At 44.9% G+C, this 25537-nt stretch overlaps 14 protein-coding genes across 14 annotated transcripts; 5 read left to right on the top strand and 9 right to left on the bottom strand. All coding sequences in view use genetic code 12, as the record gives it.

Annotated features, from left to right (window-relative positions):
- Nucleotides 1-55: 55 nt before the first annotated feature.
- On the top strand, nucleotides 56-1915 carry PSN45_000285 (ubiquitin-protein ligase; the record flags this gene model as incomplete). Its single annotated transcript, XM_066157432.1, has 1 exon — nucleotides 56-1915. The coding sequence occupies one exon, from the start codon at nucleotides 56-58 to the stop codon at nucleotides 1913-1915; it is 1860 nt and encodes a 619-aa protein (XP_066013529.1).
- Nucleotides 1916-1993: 78 nt separating this feature from the next.
- Nucleotides 1994-2568, top strand: SPC2 (signal peptidase complex subunit spc2; the record flags this gene model as incomplete). The annotated part of the gene is made up of 2 exons (XM_006687715.2): nucleotides 1994-2019; nucleotides 2073-2568. 2 exons carry the CDS (start codon nucleotides 1994-1996, stop codon nucleotides 2566-2568), a joined length of 522 nt encoding a protein of 173 aa, XP_006687778.1.
- A 42-nt stretch (nucleotides 2569-2610) lies between these two features.
- PSN45_000283 (uncharacterized protein) lies at nucleotides 2611-3637 on the bottom strand (the record flags this gene model as incomplete). The annotated part of the gene is made up of 2 exons (XM_066157431.1): nucleotides 2611-3511; nucleotides 3561-3637. 2 exons carry the CDS (start codon nucleotides 3635-3637, stop codon nucleotides 2611-2613), a joined length of 978 nt encoding a protein of 325 aa, XP_066013528.1.
- A 63-nt stretch (nucleotides 3638-3700) lies between these two features.
- On the bottom strand, nucleotides 3701-5392 carry DPH2 (Diphthamide biosynthesis protein 2; the record flags this gene model as incomplete). The annotated part of the gene is made up of 1 exon (XM_006687712.2): nucleotides 3701-5392. One exon carries the CDS (start codon nucleotides 5390-5392, stop codon nucleotides 3701-3703), a length of 1692 nt encoding a protein of 563 aa, XP_006687775.1.
- Nucleotides 5393-5503: 111 nt separating this feature from the next.
- PSN45_000281 (uncharacterized protein) lies at nucleotides 5504-7636 on the bottom strand (the record flags this gene model as incomplete). The annotated part of the gene is made up of 1 exon (XM_066157430.1): nucleotides 5504-7636. One exon carries the CDS (start codon nucleotides 7634-7636, stop codon nucleotides 5504-5506), a length of 2133 nt encoding a protein of 710 aa, XP_066013527.1.
- Nucleotides 7637-7880: 244 nt separating this feature from the next.
- PSN45_000280 (uncharacterized protein) lies at nucleotides 7881-8930 on the bottom strand (the record flags this gene model as incomplete). The annotated part of the gene is made up of 1 exon (XM_006687710.2): nucleotides 7881-8930. One exon carries the CDS (start codon nucleotides 8928-8930, stop codon nucleotides 7881-7883), a length of 1050 nt encoding a protein of 349 aa, XP_006687773.2.
- A 467-nt stretch (nucleotides 8931-9397) lies between these two features.
- Nucleotides 9398-12198, bottom strand: TOK1 (Potassium channel; the record flags this gene model as incomplete). Its single annotated transcript, XM_006687709.2, has 3 exons — nucleotides 9398-11284; nucleotides 11369-11386; nucleotides 11482-12198. 3 exons carry the CDS (start codon nucleotides 12196-12198, stop codon nucleotides 9398-9400), a joined length of 2622 nt encoding a protein of 873 aa, XP_006687772.2.
- A 105-nt stretch (nucleotides 12199-12303) lies between these two features.
- HIS5 (histidinol-phosphate transaminase) lies at nucleotides 12304-13491 on the bottom strand (the record flags this gene model as incomplete). The annotated part of the gene is made up of 1 exon (XM_006687707.2): nucleotides 12304-13491. One exon carries the CDS (start codon nucleotides 13489-13491, stop codon nucleotides 12304-12306), a length of 1188 nt encoding a protein of 395 aa, XP_006687770.1.
- A 3177-nt stretch (nucleotides 13492-16668) lies between these two features.
- ARC1 (G4 quadruplex nucleic acid binding protein) lies at nucleotides 16669-17760 on the top strand (the record flags this gene model as incomplete). Its single annotated transcript, XM_066157429.1, has 1 exon — nucleotides 16669-17760. One exon carries the CDS (start codon nucleotides 16669-16671, stop codon nucleotides 17758-17760), a length of 1092 nt encoding a protein of 363 aa, XP_066013526.1.
- A 91-nt stretch (nucleotides 17761-17851) lies between these two features.
- On the top strand, nucleotides 17852-19009 carry DOM34 (Translation factor pelota; the record flags this gene model as incomplete). The annotated part of the gene is made up of 1 exon (XM_006687704.1): nucleotides 17852-19009. One exon carries the CDS (start codon nucleotides 17852-17854, stop codon nucleotides 19007-19009), a length of 1158 nt encoding a protein of 385 aa, XP_006687767.1.
- A 94-nt stretch (nucleotides 19010-19103) lies between these two features.
- PSN45_000275 (uncharacterized protein) lies at nucleotides 19104-19685 on the bottom strand (the record flags this gene model as incomplete). Its single annotated transcript, XM_006687703.1, has 1 exon — nucleotides 19104-19685. The coding sequence occupies one exon, from the start codon at nucleotides 19683-19685 to the stop codon at nucleotides 19104-19106; it is 582 nt and encodes a 193-aa protein (XP_006687766.1).
- Nucleotides 19686-19862: 177 nt separating this feature from the next.
- Nucleotides 19863-20386, bottom strand: cdc4 (myosin II light chain; the record flags this gene model as incomplete). The annotated part of the gene is made up of 2 exons (XM_006687702.2): nucleotides 19863-20291; nucleotides 20384-20386. 2 exons carry the CDS (start codon nucleotides 20384-20386, stop codon nucleotides 19863-19865), a joined length of 432 nt encoding a protein of 143 aa, XP_006687765.1.
- Nucleotides 20387-20689: 303 nt separating this feature from the next.
- Nucleotides 20690-23824, top strand: SMC5 (Structural maintenance of chromosomes protein 5; the record flags this gene model as incomplete). Its single annotated transcript, XM_006687701.2, has 1 exon — nucleotides 20690-23824. The coding sequence occupies one exon, from the start codon at nucleotides 20690-20692 to the stop codon at nucleotides 23822-23824; it is 3135 nt and encodes a 1044-aa protein (XP_006687764.2).
- Nucleotides 23825-23853: 29 nt separating this feature from the next.
- Nucleotides 23854-25326, bottom strand: MSE1 (Glutamate--tRNA ligase mitochondrial; the record flags this gene model as incomplete). The annotated part of the gene is made up of 1 exon (XM_006687700.2): nucleotides 23854-25326. One exon carries the CDS (start codon nucleotides 25324-25326, stop codon nucleotides 23854-23856), a length of 1473 nt encoding a protein of 490 aa, XP_006687763.2.
- Nucleotides 25327-25537: the final 211 nt, after the last annotated feature.

The raw sequence follows: 25537 nt of genomic DNA, 5'->3' as shown, positions 1-25537 counted from the left end.
AGACCCTTGGAAACCACCTTTCTACATATCCCATTACCCCAATTATGCATACAAAATGAGTCAGCATTCCGATTCCTCATTATCCACGCAAGCTTCCCAAGTATCCGCCACAAGTAGGTCCAAGGCAATGCCTACTCAATCCAGAAAGAAATCTGGAACTGTTCCTCTGCACCTTGACAGTCAATTGTGGATGGGTAAGAAAGTAAATGGGAATAATAGACAGAACCAGATTTCATTGAACCACCTTATCCACTACCAGCCGTATAAAGAGCTGGATGAGTACAAAAGTAGACATTCTAAGCCAAAATCCAGGCGTCTTCGGTCTTCTCGAAATTCTTTCAACGATCCTTCTGCTGACAGATACAAAGTGCCTTTGAGAGGAATGGGTTTTATCAACTTGAACTATAAATTTGTGGTCGACTATAGAGGTGACTACAAGTCACAGGAGATTGACCCCAATGTACCGGTATCTCCGGAGAATGTCATTCGAATAGTGGTTCCTACTGGAAATGCCTGTCCAATATGCCTTTCCGACACCCCCATAGCTCCCAGAATGATCACATCTTGTGGCCACATTCTCTGCCTCAAGTGTTTGTTGTCGTTGCTCGACACAGAGATTCCCACCAACAAGAAGAAGCAGTCGGCGGCGGTGGTGGAGAAGTATAATGACTGTCCTTTGTGCTCTTCCATTATTCGGAAAAATGAGACCAAACCCGCTTTGATCTTAGATGTGGACGATCGGTTTGAAACACCAAAGGTGGGGGACGATGTGATCATGAGTCTTATGTCGAGACCCCACAGTAGGCTATTTGCGGTTCCAAGAGCCATCGAAGAAATTCATTATCAGATTAAAAACTTTCCATCCGTGGACATGACAGATCCCGATTTGACTCCGTACCTGAGGCTCTTCAAGGCCGACTTGGTGTACATTTTCAAGATGTATAATCAGGAAAAGGAGCAGATACTAAAGACATATGCCGAAGAGAAGGAATTATACAACGACGATGGCAAGTACTCCATGCTTGCCATCGATGAGATCAACAAGGACATCGATAGGTGGGTCAAATGGTACAACCAGGAAGAATCCAACCCTATCAAGGCCGAGTCGATTGTGAAAAATGACAATATCGACTCGTCCAATAGCTTTTTCTATTACGAAACTGGTTTCAATGCCAGAGCGACCTTTGTGTTATCTCCATTGGATATCAAGGTATTGAAGTCCAACTATAACAACGAGTATGGAAACTTACCGTCTGTTGTGATTGCAAAGGTGGAAAACATTCAGTATGAAGAGCTAACCCCCGAGAACTCCTTGAAGAAGTACAAGTACCTTTCACATCTCCCCTGGGGCACTTCTATTGGGTTCCTACAGTGTAATTGGCACAACAACGAGTATATATCGAATGATACTTGGGAACTTTTCAAAGATGACTTGGTCAAGAGGACAAAGAAATCACAGCGAAAGTTCGAAAAAGAGGACCGGGCGAAGAAGAGAGCTGAAACTGAAGAGGAGAGGAAGGCAATGCTCTTTTATGAACGGGAAAATGACCCTTCTAAGCTGAGCCGTTTCGAAGAGTACCATGAACTCTATGATGAGGAACTATTTTACGGTTCTGCCAACTTTGGCAGTCTTTCTATCATTGACAATAGAGAGTTGCCACTTCTTTCCTCTGAGGGCAATGAAGAGGAAGCGGTTGACTCGGATGAATCTTCTGTAGCAGCATACGAAACCACTGTCTGGGGAACTAAGGTGAAGAAGTCTGAAAACTCTACCGATCCGACTAGTGGAGACGATTGGGATGCTGAAGAGATGATCAGAAAGGCCAAGGAAGAAATGGAAAGACAGGAAGAAGTTGTTGGGAAGAAAAAGAACAAGAAAAAGAAGAAGCTTGTTCTTCTCTCATCAAACTACTAAACTTTATGTACATAAAAACATTTTGGCAGCGCGCTCACACAATTTCCAACACGTAATTTTCCACCACCACCACCATCAATGTCAACTACGAAACCAAACTTATAGTATGTAGAAGATACTTAGCAACCTTTCCACTACCAAACTAACATACCTTTAGCAATGTGGCACAATTGCGCACAATCGTCGACGACAACTTGTCCGACATTCTTGGAGGCCTTGGGTACAGCGAATCATTTAAACTCACCGATATCAAATTAGCACTTGGCGTTTTAACTGTCCTTTTGAGTGGTGGATTATTCCTCATTGAAAAGAAGATCCCGTTCAACGAATCTTTCACCCTCACGGTGTTAATTCTAGCTGTGTACTTTGCAATCAGTGGGGTTTTATTTTTCTTGACCAATTCTAAGAGGTTCAAGAACATCAAATACGTGGGGTTCAATGATAATAACGAACAGATCACTATAGTTACAAGCAGTCCCAAGTACGAACCAGTCTACAACATAGAATTGAGGTTTGGCGAAGAGAGGCAACAGAGCGTCAAAACTCACATTGAATTCATGAAGATTTTTGACAACTTCTCCATGTTCCAACCGGAACTTCTCAAGCAGTTGCTTAGTAAGGAAATAGAGAAGGTTGGAAAAAAGCGAAACTAAATACTTCACTAATACACGTAATGATCTATGTATTGTTCTTGTCTATGAATTGTCCCTGACCTTCTGGTCCATCTGTGAAAATCTTCTACACAACTGTATAATCGAGTAAGGTAGACATTTCACCACTGGTAACAATTTTCCATAAATAGGCTCACTCAACACCCCACACTGCCCGTTGTTCACTCTATCCATAATGTCCTTAGCCAATTTGATGTGGTCCACCACAGGTGCAAAAAAAGTCCGAGAAGGACTCACATCGTCAAACATTCCTCGCAGTAGCTGTCCAGGTAACACAAGCAACATTCTGATACTGGGGAAGTCCACCAACTCCTGAGCTAAACCTTCGTGAATTTGGCTCAAGGCAGCTTTGGTAGACGAGTATATGGTCAAATTTCGAGGTGCAAGTATCCCCAACACCGAAGACACTGTCACTATCGATAGGCTGTCTTGGGGATGTTTCATGTGGTGTTTTAGTAATGCCCGGATGCCTTGAATATAGGAAAATACGTTTACATCGTATATCTCATCGATCTCTTCCATGCTCAATTGTAGTACCGATTTACTGTGTCTTATACCAGCATTGGTGACAAACACCCTAATCTTGTCACCACTGGCTTCACATTCGTCTATCACATTCTGTAGCACCTCAGCATACTTCTTCTTGTCTCCCACATTACACGGAATGAAAGTTATGTCTTGATGTCGGACTTCTGGCTTGTTCATGTCTATGATAATCACCTTCTTCACTTTATATTTGTTGGTAAGCTGTTTTACCATTTCTATTCCGAGTCCTCTGGCGCCTCCTACCACCACGGCCACATCATCTTTGCTCAATGGTACGTGTCGGGAATACGTTCGTGTCCACATATCAACATTTGTAAATATCTTGATAGCGATCAAAATGAACAGAATGACACTCCAGACTGGTTGCTTCAGATACACCCTGGAAAGTTAGTAAACACACAAATCGCATGAAAACTTCGGATACTTACCATATAGTAAGGCTTGCAACTATCAACACATTCCAGTGTCTCGTGGCAAACAATACCATTGTATCTACATTGCACATTGTTGATATAGTTAAATTCGCTGCGGTGGCTCGAAAGTCGATGGCTGCGAATATAAATTGTTCTTAACTATTATTATTTACATCGAATTCGTAACCTCTGGCAATTCCCTTGATTCCGTCTTCTACCAAAGCCCCCTTGGCATTTTCTTCATCGTCCACATAATCACTGCCCAAGCCTGTCCAGTGTCTGGTTTGGAGTTGGGCAGCAGCGGTGGAAACAGTGTCTCTTATAACCACCTCGCTGGAAAATCTGTTCACAAGAGCATTTGTCTGAGCATTTTCAGTATTTGTAGTTGTGGAAGTTTCCACTTGCAAGTACTGGGGACGACGCAAGGGTGTGGAAGAGCTGGCAAACTTGCCGGTTACCGGGTTAAATTGAGGTTCATCGTCTTCAGAATTATGGTCTTCATGTTCATTCTCATTCTCATTCTGTTTGAGTTGGACCAAGAGTTTCCCAAAGTCAGTTTCCCACTTCCCGTTCCAGGATAACTCTTGGTTGAGAGCTAAAAGAAGCTCGAAGGGCGTGATGATAGGTTTAAAGTACTCGTTGTTCTGGTCAATTATGATACCTTGATGATCACATCCCAAAATACACCAGATGTCTATAGGCTCAAAGTTGGATAACTTGGCCACATTCGGCTTTCCAACTACAAACATATACTGCTTTTTATCGGCTTCAATGATCTTGGCCTTTAGTTTGTTCAACAAAAGTTTGGTGTTTGATAAAGATAATGTGTTCACAAGTAAACCAATAGTACCAGCTGACCTAGCCATATGCATATACCGATAACGACGCATCAAGTTAGGGAATGGGCCTTGGGATGTTGTGCCCTCAACAGGGTCAAATAGCGTTACAGATTGGAAAACGGTTGTGAGTTTCAATAATCTGGGTGCTTCAGGAACGCTGATATGGAACAAATCATAGGACATCAATAGCTGTTCAAGCTCTTCGTCTTCATCATCTACCAAGTGATGAAAGGTTCTATTAAGAAGTTGTAAGTCCATTGTTGACGACATGGGCTTGTATCCAATTATTGTGGAGTGTGGAAATGATTCTTGCAGGATATCAGCGAAGGCGATGTTTGGGTATATTGGATGCAATTTTTCGTACACCAAATGCATTATGTATGAATGAGGAGCATCTGCCATAAGTAATACTCGGCTGCTGCTGTCCTCGTATTTTTTTTGGAATTCTTTCACGGTTTCATCAATATTTACAGCAGGCTTTCCAAACACATAGGCTACTTGCACCTTGCTGACAGGATTCAAACATGCGTCCCCATAGTGAATGACAACGTCACCCTTGACATGTTCGGCAGCCACTTCATCCACACAACAAGGGGAATATGATGTGTCGGCGAGGATCCACACCGTTTGTTTTTCATCATTTTCAATGTCTATGGAGTTGGGGCATGAGCAGTCGGAGTTACCTCCACAAGTTGAAGGTGTCTTCATAATCTCAATGTCAAGTTTTGAAGATATAGCCTGGGCCACAGCACTACAATCACACACAAGTTCATCAGGGAACTGTAGCGTCACCCTCTTACATTGTGGTTTGGATTTTATAAACTCAATGGTTTCCTCGATGCTGTAGTAGTTGTAGATCAACTGGTCGAGCTCAGGGCCGTTCTCAACCGGTTGTAAGGACAAATGCTTGCGATTATTAGAAGAATGGTCATACCTCTGAAAGGTGAAAGCATCTTCACCCTGATGAGTGGATAGCGAAGGTGCTACTGCAACTTCTTCGTTAGTCATCTGTGTGGTGAATTGATTTTTAGAGCATCGCGAGAAACTGCGAAGTTGCAAAATGAATTATTGTGGGTTCTATATCAATATTGGTTACAAAGTTAATGCTTATTGTTGGGCTCAATAATTTCTGCGTGGAGCAGGAGGGGGTAGAGCACCATCTGTATCAGGCTTAGGTACCAACTGAGGTTTAGGTGTTAATTGAGGTTTAGGTTTGAGAAGGGGTTTAGGTTTAGTGGGACTTTCAAGGTTCGAACTAGGCTTCATCAGAACCTCTTCCAGCGCCACCAGAGACGCTTCCAGTTTCACTGATAGCGGTGCAAACCGCTTCGCTAACGTCGCCTCAAGTTCGCTTTCCAAGGAAGTCTGTGACACCGTTGAAGCCGACAGTAATGCCTTTGGTTTTGGCTTCACTGAAGGAACTGCTTTCTCCGGTTCTGATGGTTGAGGAGAAGACTTGTTACCTTCTGATTCTCTATAAGGAGGAGGATCGTTGGGCATTGTGATTGTTGGCTTCTTCAAAGGTTTCGGAGGGGGTGCCTTCTTAGTCTCAACAGGAGGAGATACCAGAGGTACAGAAGGAGCTCTTGGAGGAAGCAGTGGCACTGGTCTGGAAGTATTGGGCACCACATGAGACAGACCACCAGTGTTCACGGGGGTTCCATGGAAAGGTTTAGGAGGGGGAACAAATTTGGTAACATCGATACCAGCAGCCAACGCGGGAACTGGCACTTTAACAGGTTCCTTGCCACGAGAAGAAACTGAGGTGTGAGTAGCCAACGTGGTATGCGACTGTGCTGGAGTTGAAGAGGCTGGAGATGCCGACACGGAAGAAGTAGCTTCTGAGACTCTTGCCGGTGCTGAAGGTGGTGGAGATAGCGAAGAACGGGCCTTGTGCACAGGAGGAGGAGCAAACGAGGAAGGGTCCGGTAATGGAGTTTTCTGCTTCGGGGCTTCGTCCTCTTGGGCTTGGTATGTCTGTTCTGGCTGGTATGTTTGTTGAGCTGGAGGAGGGACTTGTTGGACTGGTGGTTGGTATATTGGTTGAGCTGAGGCTTGATATCCTTGCTGAGCTGGTGGTTGGTATGTTGGTTGAACTGGTGGTTGGTATGTTGGTTGAACTGGTGGAGCCAGTGTCTGGGGTTGAGCATTAAATGTTTGGGGTTGAGCATCTTGAGAAGGTGTCTGTTGATAAGCTTGTGGTGATGCTTGCTGGGGTGGTTGAACAGCCCGGGGTGGTAGTGGAGCAGCTGCTCTTTGAGAGATTGGAGGTGCCGAGGGGCCACCCAGTAATTGAGGACCATAGTTCTGAGTCAATGGAGGAGAATAGTTGGGCTGGGCAGAGCCATGGTTTGATGAGGGAGCAGATGGTTGTGCCTGGATCAGTTGTTGGAGCTGCTGAAGAAAAGCTTGTGGCTGCTGAGGTTGTGCTGCTGGTGGTGGAACCTGGGCTGGGGGTTGAGGCTGTTGAAGTGGCTGTTGATAGGGAATTGGTTGGGTTACAGGCTGGTACAGAGGGGCCTGAGGAACCTGAGGAGCCTGAGGAGCCTGAGGCTGTTGAGCGACCTGTTGAGGAGGCTGTTGGTACTGTGGTGGAGTCTGCTGAGGTTGCGGTTGTTGGTACTGCTGTTGCGGTTGTTGGTATTGCTGTTGCGGTTGTTGGTACTGCTGTTGAGGTTGTTGGTACTGCTCCTGCGGTTGTTGAGGCTGTTGCTGCGGTTGTTGAGGCTGCTGGTATTGCTGCTGTGATGGTTGAGATTGCTGATATTGTGATTGAGGCTGTTGATATTGTGATTGAGGCTGTTGATATTGTGATTCAGGTTGATGGTATTGTGGTTGAGTCTGTGACTGAGTTTGATACGGAGACTGTTGAGGCTGGTTTTGATAGGGTTGATACTGATTTTGATACTGATTTTGATACTGATTTTGAGACTGATTTTGAGGCTGATTTCCACTACCATACACCTGAAGCGGATTGGCAGACGGAGCACCTGGCACATATATCCTGCCTTCCACGTTGCGTGCTGGAGGAGGTGGTAGCGTGCTCAATTGGTCTTTAGACAACGGCGGCGGTCCTGGTCCCAATGGTTCTTCCACCACTTCTTCTTTTGAAGAAGAATTGGGGGTTCCCTGATGGTTCTTGTACGTCCGAACACCCGCCTTCCCGAGAGCCATGCCCCCTTTACCGATTCCCTTCACCGCAGCTATTCCAGTTGATTTAAAGCTATCCTTATTTTTATCCCAAAATGACATTGTATGATTGAAGGTGTTTCGGTTCTAACAAATCTACTGCGCGCGATCGGTGCCTGATGTGGCATAGCCTAAATAATAGGAGTATTTATGAGACATGTTGTAAAATGTATTAGTATATGAGTAGATGTCTGGCGTAAACTTGGAGCAATTATTCTTTCATGATGCTTCATGATGTTTCATGATGGTTTATCAACATTATCTTTCCACTGCATTGGAATAAATCATGGTTTTTGCAATCTAAACTCTAATTGATTGCAATAACGAGAAGATAGCTGAAAACACTACCAAACGCCAACCCGACACTCAAAAACACCGCTGTGAACCCACCAGCAGCTTCTTTCTCATCATCTGTATCACAGAAGTTCCCAACGATCATGAAGCATGAAGTGCACAATTGCCCGTTTGATAATCCAAACAACATCTGGAGCATAAGGTACCAGAGGTCAGAGTTAATTAAAGCACTCGATTGCGATGCCGAAGTGTACGGGTGGATGTTACAGGTCAAAAACAAAGGAATGAAAACCAAACGAGCCAACGAGTACGTGATTAACTTGGAAGGTTTATTAATTAAGAACCTGGAACCTGGTGCTCCACACCAAATACGCCCCAAAAGATCTCCCAAGTTCCACACCAAAAACAGGAATGGGATGAAAATGTCCTTCTTGAAGAGACGGAAGTTGGAGTCGTAGTTGACAGATTCGACCGTAGACGCAAACACCGGGAATATAAGCGTGACAGCAAACGTGAAGAATATAGACAGCACAATGAACTTCAATTTCGACCACAACACCCCAAAAGAAACGTAGTTCTGCTGGATTTCTGGCTCATCGACGTCGTTAGCACTAGAGTCAATAGACTGCTCACCCTCTAATGTTTCGTTCAAAAGCCGATACTGGTTGTGGGACTTATAGACATTCACCCACCAAAGAAGAGACATGGACACCAACGCCACAAGACTTGCTGTAATATAGTACACAAACACCCCATAGTCTTTTCTAGGGCCCGAGGCTTCAGTGGTGTGTTCGCCAACCACCAAAATGGAGATGATAAGAGCGATAGAAGGCAACACCCCGGCAATAGCTTGACCCACCATCACCGCATTGGCGTAGATGCTTCCCAAGACGTTGACAGTGGCCATAGTGCCGTTCTGGGCAAGTCCTGTTGCTATTGATGCCATAAATACCATGGCCATCAAACCCACAAAAAACACCGTATCCTCCATGGTGATAAACCACCAAGAAATGCATGAAAAGGCCATCACCACAAACACACCAACAGTAAGGCTAAGTCCCATGTATATACGGGCACGATAGTTAACGCCCTTTTGTACCTGTGATAAATAATATGTATAGACGGTTGAGGTCAAGGTAGATACCGTCATCATGGTGGAAGAGTAGATTTTGATAAGGGACAAGGTATGGGAGAATCTCTCTCCATAGTAAGCACTTGCCAGCAAGAAAGCATTCCAAGGCCACAATAAAGCGATGCCGATAAGGGAAAATGTAAGATAACGGAGCTGAGATAAAGTGATTGTGATGGCTGCAAACCGGAACACCACCGGGTCATGGGGAAAGGACGGCACAGGAGGGGTCAGCAGGCTGAGCGAATCGGTGCTGAGGTGCTGGGCCATATCTTGTAGTTCTAACGATGACAAACCCGCAGTTGACTGTGTTTGGGCAGATAATGAGTAATGTTATCGACTGTCGATAAAAAACATCGACATACGCGAATTTACCACACACGAAAAGTAGCTGCGAAAAACTACTCAAAAGGCCCTTGAGGGAGCTGCTGCTTCTTAGCAGTTAAGTCCTCGAGTTCCTGGTCCAGCTCTCGAATCAAACGAAGTAGCTCACTTTCTATGCGGAAAAAGATCCGGGTGATGAAATAATTTGGCTCTTTCAATGGTAAACGCAAAGGTGATTCGTCCCCAAGCCAGTAGTAGGTATCGTGTTGACTTTCTTCAGTACCTCGCTGTAACAGATGCACCAAAGCCTTCCATTCGTCAAACTTGTACTCAATGGAAGGAGAGTCAAGGGTGTCTTCAAGAAGAGGTTTCAACTGGTTGAGAAAGTCAAGTATCAGCACCAAGTCTTCTTTTTGCGTCTTGATCTTTGTTTCAAGCTTCTCACGAAGCCCATGTGGATGTGGGCGTAGATGGACACTATGAGCCGGTTCTGGAGACGGTGTAGTACTATCTGTCGAGAGGACTTCTTCACCGAGTTCTCGGTTGATAGAATCGACAGGGTGGAGAGAGTGGGAATTGGCCTTGAACTTGTTGGGAGGACCGTAAAATAAATACCGTACATGCATTCGAATCGTTCCAAAAAGCAGTGCAAGGCTGTAGGCATCAAAGAGAGTATCACCCAAGTTTGAGATAAGCATTGTCATTAGCGGCACGGCGGCGATGGCCCAGCACACGAAGAACGCATGTCCCAACGCCGACACGGGAACAAAGTCTCCGTAGCCAATGGTGATCAAACAAAGAAGACAGAAGTATACGGCATTGAAGTACAGCCAGCCCTCCACGTACCGGAACACCACGGCCCCAAGAAGCCATAACGCAGCAAAAACTCCCAAGTTGAGGATAACACTGGAAACTTCTTGTTGCAGCCGACACTTGTGCTCGATACGACGCATTATCCGGAACCCATCACCTTCATGGAGTTTAACATGGTTCTTTTCAATCAATTCCAAGCACTTTTTCCGCTCCACTTCCATATGGTGCCAGTGCACAACTGGATTGTTGGTGTTGTGCAGCACTTGACGAATCATAGCAATAACCAAACCAATAAGTATGACCCCCACCAACGAAAATATGAGAATAAACGCTTTGGCCCCTGAAGACAATGGTATGATGTCGCCTAGCCCTATAGTTAATACCGACACCACGCAATAGTATAATGCAGTTCCATACTCAAGCCCATCAATAAGTCTACGACAAGAACAGGTGCCGATGACAAGCCACACCGTTAGTGCCACCGTGTACCGCATCAACGCCTTCTCCGTCTTGTTAAGATTCAAGAGCGCCGGGTACTTTCCCAAGAGATAGCCAATGGTGTTGAGTGACATCGTGAAGGTGCACATCAAGTAGAGAGCCACCGTGAACACAGAAAACCAGTGGCCCTCCGACCGCGTGTGACCTGGAGTCATGTACACGGCATTGAGAACCACAAGACCCACCACGAGTAAGAGCGATGCCACCACCCAGCATGTTATCGAAACTGTCTGGGCAATAATATATGCTTTGGGGTTGGAAAAGTTCACCAACAACGAAGTATTGCCTATCAACCCGAACGCAAGACTAAGCGAGTTGAGGACTTGCACAGCAGTTGGGTCTGGTACCGGCTCTAACGTCGTGGTATCGAGGCGCCATGACTCGGCAAGACCCACGATCGAAAGCATATTGCCTACGGGCCCTAAGCACGCAGAGATCAAGGGCAAAATAGACGATACGGAGAACCAGAAAAGAAAATGGCGTTCTCCGGGGCGGATATTCATGTTGGAAACAGTGGAAAGGGGAGCATCGAGAAGCTTTTCAAACGATAACGGTGGTACTAGTTCATGTTCTTGTTGTTGGGAGTTGTGGTAGGAGTAGCCATTGGAAAGTAGCGGGAGGACATGCAGGGACTTGGAAAAGTCGGTGGAAATCTTGATATATCGCCGTTCAGACAGAGTAGTGTGCAGATCTCGGGTCCGTAGGTCTGATATCGTCGACATGGCTGCCGTGCATACCTTTTTTGCAGGGTGTATCTTGTTTATTAGATGTTTAATTTTTCTATGTACATTGGTGCGAATCGCAAAAGCTGGAGAAGCGATGAGATACACCACTAGAACTTAATAGGTACTTCATTACGGACGTCTAACACGTACTTCCTTAGAATGTTTTTCTGGATACCGGGCTTTAACTCGTCCACGTTCTTTTTGGCCACCTTCGATAAGATTTCTTTTCTCACGCCTGCATTTTCGTCACTCATCAAAGCATCTAAAATCCGGTGAATATGGGTTTCTCTAGTTTGCATCTCCGCCAACTCGAGCTTATCGCTGGTAAGTTCCAAGTCCAACACGGGCTTATCCGTGGGCCATGAATCGATGTTATACTTTTGCTTGATTTCATTGATCTGCTTTACAAGTGCTTCCCGACTGGCATCAGGGTCTGTCTGTGCGGTGTGGACTATCCTGTCCAAGGCCTTCAAGTCCTCGATCTTGGTGATAACCCTTTGCAAGTTTTCTCTCCGGCTGACAAACTCTTTCACCAACTGAGATTCTTCTTGAGCCACTTTTTCTTGGGCCAACTTCTCATATAAGGCGAACTGCTGCCCCTTATCGACCTTGATTTCGGCGACGGCGAAGAACTTTCTGGCGGAAATTTTGGGGATAGACTCGATTCTGACGATGTCTCCTTCTTTGCACAAGTTTCCCTCGTCGTGCACAAGATAGTCTTTTCTCTTGAACACATCCTTGTTGATTTTGGCGTCATGGATCTTTGTCTGCACCCTTACCTTGACGGTCTTGTGCATCTTTCCCTGCGACACCACAAGTCCCACGAAATTCTGTCTGGCCATATGGTTGGATTATAAGGTTGAGAAGTGAAAAACTGAAAAGTTTTTTTGGTCGCGAAAAGTGAGGTTTAAGCTTAAGTCTATATATATTAAATACTACTGCATTTGTTACCGCAACTCTTTAAGGGCAGAAGCAAACTTACTAACCAACACGGTGTTTTCGGCAGCAGTACCCACCGAAATCCGCAACGCTCCTGTACAGTTCAACTCTTTTCCTCGGAATCTCACCACCACTTGATCAATAGAAGCGAGCTTCGTGTATAACTCATGAGCTAATTCATTGGAGGGCACACCATTCTTGTCGAGGATCTCAAGCAAAAAGAAGTTGGAGTCTAACCCTCCAATATTTCTACCTACTCCCTCGATGTTCAGCAAGTTTTCAATTAACTGTGCTCTTTCCTTCTTGATTTTATCAACATACTTGCGCATAACCTTTAAGCCCGTGCTTGTGGCTCTAAGCGCAACCGACGACGTCAAACTCGAGATGTTATAGGGATACTTCATTGCGTTCAAGAAGTATGACAATTGTTTGGAACAGTAGGTGATTCCCAACCGAATACCTGCTAAACCGAACGATTTCGATAACGTCTGGAACACCACCAAATTGTCGTATTGGTTGACCAACGTAGACATCGACTGGCTGTGTTCGTCGTCTTCACCAAGCGTGAAGTCGACATAGGCCTCATCCACAATCACCAAGGCGTTCTGGTTGGCCAAACGGCGTAAAAGGTCAAGAACCAAATCGACTTTAATCAACTTTCCTGTAGGATTTCCTGGAGACGTCAAGTATACCAACTTGATTTGTGGATCAGACTCCACTGTCCTCGCCACTGCATCGACATCGAGCTGGAACTCCGGGAAAGTTAGGGGAACCTTGACCACTGGCACATCGTTCATCACTGCACAAATGGAATACATTCCATAAGTTGGTGGACATGTGAGTAACTTATCTTGTCCTGGAGTGCAAACGCATCGCAAGAGCATATCGATACTCTCATCAGAACCGACTCCGAGACAGAGATTTTCCACCCCCAACCTCGGCGAGGACTGGTTCAAGTGGACGTTGGGCTGAGAGTTTCGGAAGTCCACGATGTTCTTCTTCAATTCGTGTTGGTGAGGATCTGGGTACCGATTGAGCTCAAGTGAATCTTCAAGCTCCGACACCTCTGTCAACGCGGGGCCGTGGGTGTTTTCGTTGGCATCAAGGAGTACTCCGACCTTGTAGTCATCTCTTGCACATCTGTAGGGTTCCAACGTCAAGATATTGGGTCTAATGAGCTTGTCTAAGTCTACCATGGTGATTATGACTCAGTCGCGATAAGATGAAAGATTCAGATTTTGAGAAGAAACCGCAAATTATCCACATAGTGAGAATCAGCCACATGAGAGTGCATGTTTAGGGGTTTACAAAGAGAGGAAAGAAGTACACTAGCATCTATTGTAGTGAAAGTCGTGATCGTAAATAAGCCTACCCGTGGTACCAGACCTCCAGGGACAATTTTGCGGACTGGGCATCCGTGTAACATTTGCAGCCGGTCAAACGACGGGCGACTTGATGGACTAAATGTTGGAGCCCGCTGGCAGTGAGTGGATGTGGGCGTAGGGCGAGAGTGACTTGGGCCGGAGCTCGTGTAAGCGTCGACGCAATCGCGACACTTTCAGTGCTAGTTGCACGTCCAGCTGCAGTTTCAACTCCTGGTGCTGGAAACGTAAGCTCTCATCGGGACTGCTGGCACGGCGCGGGGTGGCCACGGCCGACCCACGGCGCGAGCCCACCGCCAGTGGTGCGGCCGATGCCAGTGGAGTGGCCATATGTGTCAAAAGCGTGGAGTGACTTCTGCTTCTCTGACAAGATCTTAGCCGAACCTGCTCCTCACTTAAACTCTGTTCGTCACTCTCGATTTCATCAATGCCAGGGACGTCTGTTTGACTGGGCCGGTGGGTGTTGGGAGAAAATATCTGATTTTCAAGTTCTGCGCTTTCTCCGAGAAATCTTCTCGCATTCATTTGCCACACGCGAAGCATGCTTTTAATGGATTGGAGAGTTCTTGGACGGTTTTTGGAATATTGGGACTCGTCCGAAGAATTTTGTGGGTCTTCAGCCGAGATAACGGACTGGATTAAAGGAACCATATTTGTGGCTAAACCAGGGTCCTGGTGTGCCTTAAATATCCTGGGTGCTAGATCGAGTGGTACGATTTCGGTGTCACACTTAGCCGTGGGAGCTGACCCGCCGCCTGGGCAGCGAGCACTGGCGGGGGCGATGGGCGGTTTACCGCCTGATTCGTGGTACCGTTGGCCGATCGCGCGCGACGTGGGGTGCTCACCGCCAATTGGGACTATCACGTGTTTGGCAGTACGCGTGACCCAGCTGTTGGTATAGTTGCCAGACCCGTTATCAGTGAACCTCACACCAAGGTCATGGTTTCTTTTGTCCGAACATTTCCCTGCAAATGCTTCTATTGCAGACTTCTCGAAATGGGTGGTTTAGAAATCACCTGATGCTTGCGCACAGTTCACACCATCTTTTATTTTATCAAAGAACACTACGTGGGCGAGAGGGAATTCAGCCGTTCTATGTTCGGGAGCCACCACTGGCACAGGGCAATCCCGGGTCATGGTGCCCAGTAGATTGATGCACCTGAGATTGGTTCCACTAAGAGTGATGTGTTTTGTTCTCCGGAGGCGTTTGTGGAACTGCGAGCTGCAGATGGTAACGGATGTTTGCGATTCACATGGGGGTGCTTGGGGCGAGGCGGTGGCACCCTGAATGGGTGGAGACTGCAAAGGTCGTGTTCTCTGGTTGGTGGTGTCAGAGGACCTGGGTTTGGTGGAGGCATGTGATTGTGCCAACATGCGGAAAGCGTTCATGAGGTGGCCGATGGAGGCAGAACGGGGGATAGTGGATGGAGACACAAACGACACCTGGGACTGGGCCAGACCAAGCATGGTAGTGTGTGTGGCTGTTGGTGGTTATTATGTGAGGTTATATATTTTGCAGCCACAAATGAGAGGCCGAAAAAAAGTGAGAATAATTCTAAACGGTGATTAACACTTCTCCGTTTTCCATTTAACTGGTAACACATATTGCTCAAACGGTTTAGTATTCCCTGCATAATCTTTAAGTATCTATGCAGTCAAGGCCTGTGATTCGAGCAAGTGACGGCTGCAGTTTCCAATTCAAAACGGCGCTAATCAATGTACACATCCGGCTATATATGCCTGCCTTGCATCACAGACTCACATCATTCGCTCTACAGATACGCGTCCGTCATACACGCAGTGGAGAGTTCTTTGCCTTGCTTGGAGTTTGTCTCCTATTACATCGGCCTTGGCGGCAACCCTCGTCAAATCTTCCCCATTATATTACCGTGTGAATGGTGGTAAAGTGCCTCTTGGCGAGGTTCGTCTGTTAGCGAATCAGACCACCAGAGCTTCTGCCTATCACCCAAGTTCCCTTGTCCTCTGACTGTGAAAAATGGGAGAAAAGGGGCCTGGCATGCAAGTTACCCGCCAGGAGACTTGTAGCCGCCCGAAACAATAGAGCCTATGGATTCTTGATCTAAAGATTGCACAAGTTCAATCTTGGGTGTGAAGTATAAAATGCACTATTCATGGCCGATATTTGGTCTCCGGCATCTCCGGGGGTGTCTACTTCGTTTGAGGTGGACATGTTGTGGATAGCACTACCAGTGGCCTGTTTCTAGATTCTTTTAAGGTTTCCAAGGACAAATCCGCCTAACCGCCTCGCTTGTATCGGTAAAGGCAATGTCTTTTGTAGAGCTAGCTATTGCCTTAAGAACAGGTTTAACTTTTTTAGGTTTGACTGCACAGTATCCTATGTTTAAAACATCGTGTGCACCACTAAACTGCTATAAATCTTGGTCCATATGATCACAAGTTTGACTTGTTTGCTTTAGTTCTTGATCTTGGTGGTTGTTTTTGAACATAGACCTGTGTTTCACCTTCTGTTCCCTACCGTTTGTTCTTTCGCTCCTTGACATGGCCCGTTGCCTATTCTCGTTTTGACCCAATGTTTCTAGTTCTATTCGCAATCAAAGATTCTGCTGGATTTGTGACTTTTCTTTTACGGTGGCGGACCTTTCTGCTGCCTTCAAATCAATTATGAAGGCTATTAACGAAATCAACCATATTTGACATATCACAAATTCCCCACCAACTCCTATATATTGTTACCAATAAACAACCTACTATTTATGTTCACCGCTGACGTGAAGAGGGGCAGTGAGCCTATACCGCCTTTTCCATTCAACAGATCCAACTCCAGCCAACCAATTACTCTAACTACGTTCTACAGCCATTCCTCCGTTGATATATACCCTTTCATTCTCTTCATCACCTCATTAACAATCTTCATTCATACTCTTTCCTCCTCTTCACTTCATCTATCAAGAAGCGTGCCCTGCCTAACTCTCCCATCCAATTTTTTCGCATTCTCAACTGATGAATCCAATGAACAAAATCTTTAGCAGACTCAAGTTTAACATGTCCACTTTAATTAACGCTTCCAAAGACTTAACCAAAGAACAACAAGCGTTAGCATCCCAGTTTTCCACCTTATCCTTGCGGGTGAACGAGAGTGATTCGTTGGTCACCATCAACGACACCTTGAGATCCTCCACCTACTTATTAGGCAACGAGCTTAACAAGGTAGACTTGACGTTATTCGACTCAATTTTGCCCACCATCAAGTCTTTTAAGCCCGAGGACTTTGTCAACTACAGACACGTTGTCAGATGGGGAGACTTGATCCAGAACTTGACTGACCACAAAGACAAATTTGAAGTCAACAAGGACTTGGAGCTTCCCAGAGAAATCAAGGAAAAGAAAAAGAAGGAAGACGCTCCTAAGGCTGCTCCTGTGGCCTCTACCAAGCCAGAAGCACCAAAGAAGCAAGATGCCGACCAGAAGGATAACAAGAAAGAAGTGACGGAAGAAGAAAAGAAGGCTAAAGCTGATGCCAAAAAGGCTGCTAAGGCTGCTAAAGCCAAGGCCAACGCCGAAAAGGCTGCTGCTGAAAAAGCCGCCCAAAAGCCTCCAAGCCCAAGTTTAATCGACTTCAGAGTGGGATTCATCCAAAAGGCCATCAAGCACCCCAACGCTGATTCTCTTTACGTTTCTACCATTGACGTGGGTGAAGAAGAACCTAGAACCATCTGTTCAGGTTTAGTCAAGTACATTCCTTTGGAACAAATGCAACAAAGGTTTGTCATTGTGGTGGCCAACTTGAAACCTGTGGCCATGAGAGGTATTAAATCCAATGGGATGGTATTGTGTGCTTCCAACCCCACTGAGGTTGAATTTGTGAACCCCCCCGAAGGTTCCAAGCCTGGTGACAAGTTGTTCTTTGAGGACTTCAACGGTACGCCAGAGAAGCAATTGAACCCTAAAAAGAAGATTTTTGAAACCTGTCAACCACTCTTCTCCACCACCGAAAACTTTGAAGTCACTTACACGGAAGAAGGCCAGGAACCAAAGAAGTTGGTTAATGAGAGAGGTGAGTTGTGTAAGAACTCAACTCTTGTAAAGGCAGAAGTGAAGTAGGGTGAATCACTAGTCTGGAGTCAGTAGCGTGTATGTAGTTAATAACATTTATTAGTTATCTCTTCGCAGTGCGCATTTAATTACAATATCCATGAAGCTTGTAAAACAATCGTTTGAAAAGGACTCCAGTGGTTATACAACGCTTGTTCCTCAAGACAAGGAGGACTTGTGGCAGTTGTATAACTTGATTCAGAAACAGGATGATGTCAAAATCCAGACCTTCAGAAATGTCAGCAAGAAGTCGGGGTTGTCAGCAGTTGGTGGAAAGGACAAGGGAAAGCAAGAACGGAAAATGGTAACACTCCGATTGAACGTCGAGGATGTTGAATACAATCCCTCAGATGAGCTGATGAGAATTAGAGGCAAAACCACCGAGCCCAACGAATACGTTCCTATTCAAAGTTATCATACTGGAGAAGTACAGTTGACCAAACCTATAACCGTGTACAAACATCAATGGGACCAAATAAACTACAATATCGTGATCCAGTCGTGCTCTATCGAGGCCAAGGCTGAAGTTGGTGCCATCGTGTTTGAAGAAGGCATTGCCCACTTATGTCTTATCACTGACAATATGACGGTTTTGAAGACCAAGATAGAGAAGTCGATTCCCAAGAAACGCAGAGGTGACAACTCCAACTACGAAAAGGGCTTGAACAAGTTCTATGACTTGATCATCACCACCATGTTGCGGAACTTCGACTTGGATAAGTTGAAAGTGGTGATATTGACATCTCCAGGGTTTATGGCATCGAGTCTATTGGCACAAATAAATGCCTATGCTCAAAAGAACGATGACAAAGACTTATTTCGGAACAAGTTCAAGTTTGTGGTGGCCCACTCGTCTACAGGATACCTCCAGGGATTGCAGGAGGCGTTACAAGACCCTCACTTGCAGAAAAAGTTGTCGGACACCAAGTTCACCAAACAAGTGCAGGTATTCGAGGAGTTTGAAAAGAACTTGAATGAGGACAACGACAAGGCTTGGTACGGAAGAAAAGAATGTGAGCAGGCCATTGAGCTTGGGGCTGTCAAATATTTGATGATCACCGATTCATTGTTCAGAAACGACGATATTCTGGTTCGTAAATTCTATATCGACTTAACTGAACAGGTGAAGCATTCTAGTGGAGAAGTGTTGATATTCTCGAGCTTACATGATTCTGGTAAGCAGCTTGATGCATTGACAGGGATAGCGGTGTTATTAAGCTATCCTGTTCCGGATTTGGACGAGGAAGAAGAAGAGTAACTGAAGTAATTTATTCACCTATACAGACATTTATATATACAAAGTAGTCGTACTGTACACTTTCATTATCGTGACTCACTATCTCAACTCCTATTTACATTTTCTCTGGCTGAGTTCCAGACCTTTTCACGACCCATTCTTCAAGGTACCACACCTTTCCTCCTCTGTTCCATATCATTAAATCCTGGCAGACTCCAATACACAACCCAAAAAGGAACCCCCTCTTCCCATAGCTGAGCGTCTGCACTCGGCTTAGTCTCTTGTAATACGCAAAGGTTGTGAAGAACACAGAAGACGTTACAGTGGTATTCAAAAAGTCTTGCACACCTCTCGCCTGGTCCACCAACGCTTCAGCACTAAAAAAACTCGACACAAGCAATGAGTACTTGAGTCCATGGCGCACCCCGGTTCTGAAGCCGCTAGTTAGCATGATGTAGTTCTTCTTCTTGTGATAAAAGTACCATCCACCGACATTTCGTGGAAGTCTGTGGCTATTCTCGGTGAGGTACCGTACGGATGAAGACTTGATACCATCGTAAAAGCCACTGAAAAAGCCTATCACGCCCGTGATTCCAGCTATAGACTTCACTCGCTCTTCGGGGAACATGTGGAACCGCTCATTACGCCGTATATCAACAGCATCGATGGTGTTCACAGATATGCCGTCTGTACTCATTGATAGAAAAATCTCGCGCTATCCAATTCCAACTTCGCGATGGAGGTTTCACCAGCTGCTGATAATATCATTACCATTCCCCCACCACCCACGTCTACAATCCTCGCGGAAACTACAGCTATGCTCTGGTAACAATTGTATATTCACCACTGTACTGTGGCGTCGGGGACCAATTATCTATTGGTCCAAGATCGATTTGACAAATTCCACGTAGTCAACATTCCCGTCAGACGTCACATTGACACCTTTCAACAACTCGTCAACTTCACTATCCGACAACTTTTCGCCAATGGACGTCAATATGTATCTCAACTCACCCACACCAATGTAGCCGGTGTGGTCCTTATCGAAAACTTGGAATCCCTTTATGTAGTCTTCTGGTAATCCCAATGGCTTGAATCCATCAGGTCTTTCAATGATTTTTTTGTACGTTTCAAAATCAAACTCACCGCCGCCGATACCGCTTTGCAAGTCGGAGATCTCTGCCAAGGTGGGATTCTGGCCCACGGCTCTTAATAAGTCACCCAAGTGTTCAACTGGGATCTTTCCAGTGCCCTTTTTGTCGAAGAGGGCAAACGCATCTTTGTATGTTTTGGTGTTTTGGGACTGGTTTTGATGTTAGTAATAGGTTACTTGGGGTTGTATGAAGTTGCATTGCACCTTGGGAAGGTACATCATTAAACTTAGCTGAAACGTACCATGATACTTGTCTTTATTGATAGTAGTGGCTGATCTGGAGTTTCGAAATGTAAACAAAATAAAACACTGCGACAGGTGGTTCGGACACGTCGTTTTTTCAGACGCGCACTGATGCGACTGATACTATACATCTGCTACACACTTTCTGATCCAGTACAATGGTGGTAATTCCCCAACATTCTCACAGACCGTCATTTGATGAACCATCCCCTGGACAAACCCTTGATGGTGTGCTACGTTCAGTATCAAATGGCACACACAAGCGGCACAAACCCAATAGTCCTCCATTCAAACCAGGCAATATCATGAAGGTAACCGTAACCAACTTCACCACATACTCCTATGCCGAGTTCTCGTTGTCTCCAACCCTAAATATGATCATTGGTCCTAACGGTACGGGAAAGAGTACCTTAGTTTCGGCCATTTGCCTTGGGCTTGGAGGAAAACCCGAACTCATAAAGCGGCCTCTGCTTAAAGATATGATCAAATCGGGCGAAAATCGGGCAGAGGTGACTATCACCATGATGGGCAATGGTGGCCGTTCCTTTGTTATTGAGCGGAGTTTTGATGCAAAGTCGAGTGAGTGGAAAGTCGATAACAAGAAAGTTGCAGAACGATTTGTACAAACAAAAGTCAAAGAACTTAATATTCAGTTGGACAACTTGTGTCACTTTTTGCCCCAAGAGAGAGTAGCAGAGTTTGCCGGTCTCAGTCCAGAAAAGTTACTTTTGGAAACTCAAAGAACCTTGAAAAACGGGGACCTCCATGTGATGCACGAAAGCCTTATAGCGTTGGAGAAGGATAGAGATGCGGCTGCCGAGGACTTGAAGAATATCGTGGATAATGTGGATAAGTTGACATCTGAGCGGGAGATTTTACAAGAAGAAGTTGAGCGGTTGAATCAGTTCAATGATAAGGCCACCGATTTGAAGTATCATGAACTCTTATTACCTTATGCCATATCCAATGATGACAAGGAAAAGAAGAGGATGTTGAAAAAGCAGAGGGATGATGCTAAAGCCAAGTTGAATGCATTTGATAACAATGCTGATCCCCTTCATAAAGAGGTGACCCTTTGTTTGAGAAAGGTAGACGACCTCAAGGCGCAGATATTTGAGCTACGAAGTGAAATAGATCAGTCTAAGGAGCAGTATAAAAGGGAGTCTTCAACGGTACAAAAAATCACATCCAGTATTCAAGAAATGAAGGAAGAGTTGCAAAGAACCAAGATTGGTAAAGAAACCATTCGGAAGGAGCTTGAACTTCTTAACTCGGATGTGCAAGACTTGCGAACAAAGTATAATGAGTTGGGAGAGTTGGATGCTCTCACTGAAGAGAGAGACGAATTCTACAAACTAAGAAGAGATAAGAATTCAACCGTTACTGAAACTATGGGCAGACTTGAAGCGATTAGAGACAACATTGAATCACAAGAAAGAGAGGTTTCGAGACTTGGTTTTAAAATCAAAGAACAAGAAGCAGTCCTCAATACGAAAGACAAACTTTCTATGCTCAACCCTAGCAGTAATGGAAGTAACAATCCTTTGCTTTCTAACGCATACCACATTCACCAAGAACTCCGTAAGAGACCTGAGTTGAAACAGTACTATTTTGAGTCTCCCGTCGTTACTTGTGATGTGACCGAGAAACTGGTAGCTCCAGTTATTGAAAAAATCATTAATCCAAGTACACTAATGTCCTTGACATTCACCTCAGAAGACGCATACAATAAGATACCAAATATTTTGTTCAAAAACTTCAACTCGCCTACAAGAATCATTGTGGAACAAGCTAGCGAACCTCAAATTGCAAAATCACAGATATCTGGGTTTGGATTTCAATGCTATTTATCTGACTTCCTTGTTGGTCCCTCCGAGGTCATCAATATGATTAACTCCAATTCAAAGTTGAATTGGATTCCTTACGCTCCAGAACTTTCCCAGGACCAGGTTGCTCGTCTCTTAAACCCAGATAGCAATGGAAGAATCCCATTCATGAGGTTTGCTGTGGGCAATCAACTCATAACTGTCCATAAATCCAAGTATGGAGCTAAACAATTTGTCAGCGTTACCGAAACGGTTACAAGGTCCAAATTCTTTGGAAAGGAGAACGTGGTACCTGGAGAAGTTAAAAAGCAAACACAGCTAGCAATAGAGTCACTTAAGAGCCAGCAAGTAATTGCACAGGATGCAAAAATGAATCATGAAGCTGAAAAGGAGCAACTATTGCCCTTAGTTCAGCAGAACAAGAACGCATTTGCAGATATTGATAAGCAGTACAGGGAGGTAAAGGAGCAGATTCAGCGGAAGAGTAGAATTAAAGAGAAAATTGAGAGAACAGACGATCTCATTAAACGTAAAACAAGAGAATTGAGCTCAAGTGAATCATCCAAGCTAAATAAGTATCGGAAGAGAATTCTAAATCTCAATGTCGAGTTGGCAACTGGGTCAGCCTCCAAGCAAGCTGCTGCGGTGGACATTACTCTGAAGTCGGTGGAACTAAACAACTTGGTTCTTGAAAGGTTTCAACACGAAACTCGGGCCTCTTCAATCAAGGCATTAGTAGAAGAAATTGACCAATATAAGGAAGAATTGGTAAAGCTTTATGAGGAGGCTAATGCCAATTACCGAAATATAAGAGAAAGTGATGCTTCCAAGAAGATAAAAGAACAGAAGAAACATTACACCGAGAAGGAAGAAAGAGACTTGGCCAAACTAGCAGAAAAGTATTTGGAGACAAACTCTTTGAACCAAATATATGTCAAGAACAAGATCCAGCTAATTAGAGATGAATTGAGTGTTTTGACAGCTGCTGCTGACAGAAATTGCATCAACCGATTGAAAGAGGTTGAAGCCAAACTCGAAGAATATGAGAACACTTTGCCAAGATACGAGAAGGCCAAACTTGACTTGGACGCTCGTATTGAGAAGATTCAGTCTGAATGGGAGCCTGAGCTAACCAAGTTGGTCTTTAGGATCTCACTTTCATTCAAAAAGAAGTTCGTTGCTGTTGCTAGTGATGGGGAAGTAAGATTAAAAAAGCAGGAGAAGTTTAAGGACTGGCGACTTGAAATTCTCGTTAAGTTCAGGCAAGAATCCGAATTAAAAATACTTGATCGTCAATCTCAGTCGGGAGGAGAGAGAGCAGTATCAACCATTTTTTTTGTGATGGCCCTACAAGGATTGACACAAGCCCCCGTGCGTATTGTTGATGAAATCAACCAAGGTATGGACCCTACCAATGAGAAACAAGCCCACAAATTCTTGGTTCACACTGCTTCAAAGGCATCCGATAGTCAATACTTTTTGGTGACTCCCAAGCTCTTGACAGGCTTATACTACCACCCCAGTATGAAGATCCACTGTATTTTTACGGGTCCTTTGATCGATCCGTTCAGAAAAAATGATGTTGATTTCATGGACTTCACTGATCTCCATTAATATATACATATAATATCTAGTGAACTAATTTACAATTTCTTTATACAAGTACTGACTCTTTTTTTGGTTTCTTCAAGAGTAAGCAAGTCGATGATCTCGGGAATAGCCAACCCTGGAGCCCCGTTGCTCAAAGCGAATCTGATGGACTGAAAAACTTCTTTTTTTTTAAACTCCTTGATTAATTCCTCAACATTATATTCCAACTCTGCATATCTCATGAGTACTGCCTTACAGTTCGGGGGGGCGTTTGAAGTGTTGTAGTCGGGGATGGTGAAAAGGTATTTGTAGTTATTTATCTCGTCCAAGGAGCTCATACTCGGAAGAAGTTTCTTCAACACTCTCGCCATATACTCGGTATCATCTGTCAAATCGTAAGTTTCAGCAAGTTCAACGACCTTTTCATCGACCTTTGCAAGCCGGTGTAAATGCTCCTTGTTGAAGTAATACAATTTTGCATTGCTGACTTTGGCATTTCCTCTGGTCAATCCATCAAGAGAAAACTTTTCTACTAATTCGTCCATAGACATAACTTCAGAAACCAGTTCGCCCGGAGAAGGTCTGGGTGGTGACCATCCGAATAACGCAACAAAGTTTATCAACGCTTCAGGCAAAACTTTGTCCGACATGGACAAAACGCCCATGATTCCATCTCTCTTGGAAAGCTTCTTGTCCTTTAGAGAAGTAAGTAATGGAATATGAACAAACTCAGGAGGGGTCCAACCGAAAGCCTGGTACAAAGCCTGGTGTTTTGGTGTCGACGTCAACCATTCTTCACCTCGGATAACGTGGGTTATGCCCATCAAATGATCATCTACTATGTTGGCAAAATGGTAGGTGGGTAGTCCGTCAGACTTGAGAATTACAAAATCGTCGTACCTCCTATCTTCGCTATTATACTGTGGTTGGAGATCTAATATTCCATGCACAACGTCGTTGATTTTGTCGTACTTTTCAGGGGATTTGAACCTTATAACTGGTTGTTCATCTGACGTTTGCAGATGGCTGTGAAAACACTTTCTGTCGTACGTAACCGTGGTTGGAGGCTTCAACTTCATAGCCGATTCCCGGAGGTCTCCTAACCTTTCTTTCGAACAGTAGCAGTGGTATGCCTTTCCCTGAGCCACCAATTGATCAGCATACTCCTTATAGATGTGTTTCCGTTCAGACTGTCGGTACGGAGCGTGAATACCTCCTTGGACAGGGCCCTCATCAGGCTGAATCCCACACCATTTCAAGGTGTCATAGATGTTCTTCTCAGCACCAGCTACCAAGCGGGTCTGGTCGGTATCCTCGAGGCGTAGGATAAATTTCCCATTGGTGTTCCTGGCCAATAGGTAGTTGTAGAGAGCGGTTCTCAACGATCCCAAATGCAAATACCCGGTAGGTGACGGGGCAAATCGCGTCACGGCCGGTATATGCGGGTGGACCGATTTGATGCCATTATTCACTGCTCCAGTTCCCAGTTTCAAACTGAATTTGGAGTAGTGTCTGAGTAACCTCATTATCGAATCAAGTTGGTTGTTGCGAAATAAAAATTTTCAACTATCACTTACATAGCTTTTCCTTACCTTGCACAAAAATGTCTACGAGCTACTATAGAGACGCCAATGAGCCTACAAAACAACAGATGATGACACTCATAAGTAACAAGTTCTATATCCACAAGTCGTTTGACGCCCAGAGCGATAACGAGTTTTTACCGTACATTCCCAA

The sequence above is a fragment of the Yamadazyma tenuis genome, chromosome 1 (genome assembly GCF_029203305.1).
Source record: "Yamadazyma tenuis chromosome 1, complete sequence".
In the NCBI taxonomy this organism is placed as follows: domain Eukaryota; kingdom Fungi; phylum Ascomycota; class Pichiomycetes; order Serinales; family Debaryomycetaceae; genus Yamadazyma; species Yamadazyma tenuis.
This window is presented reverse-complemented; position numbering and strand designations above follow the sequence as displayed.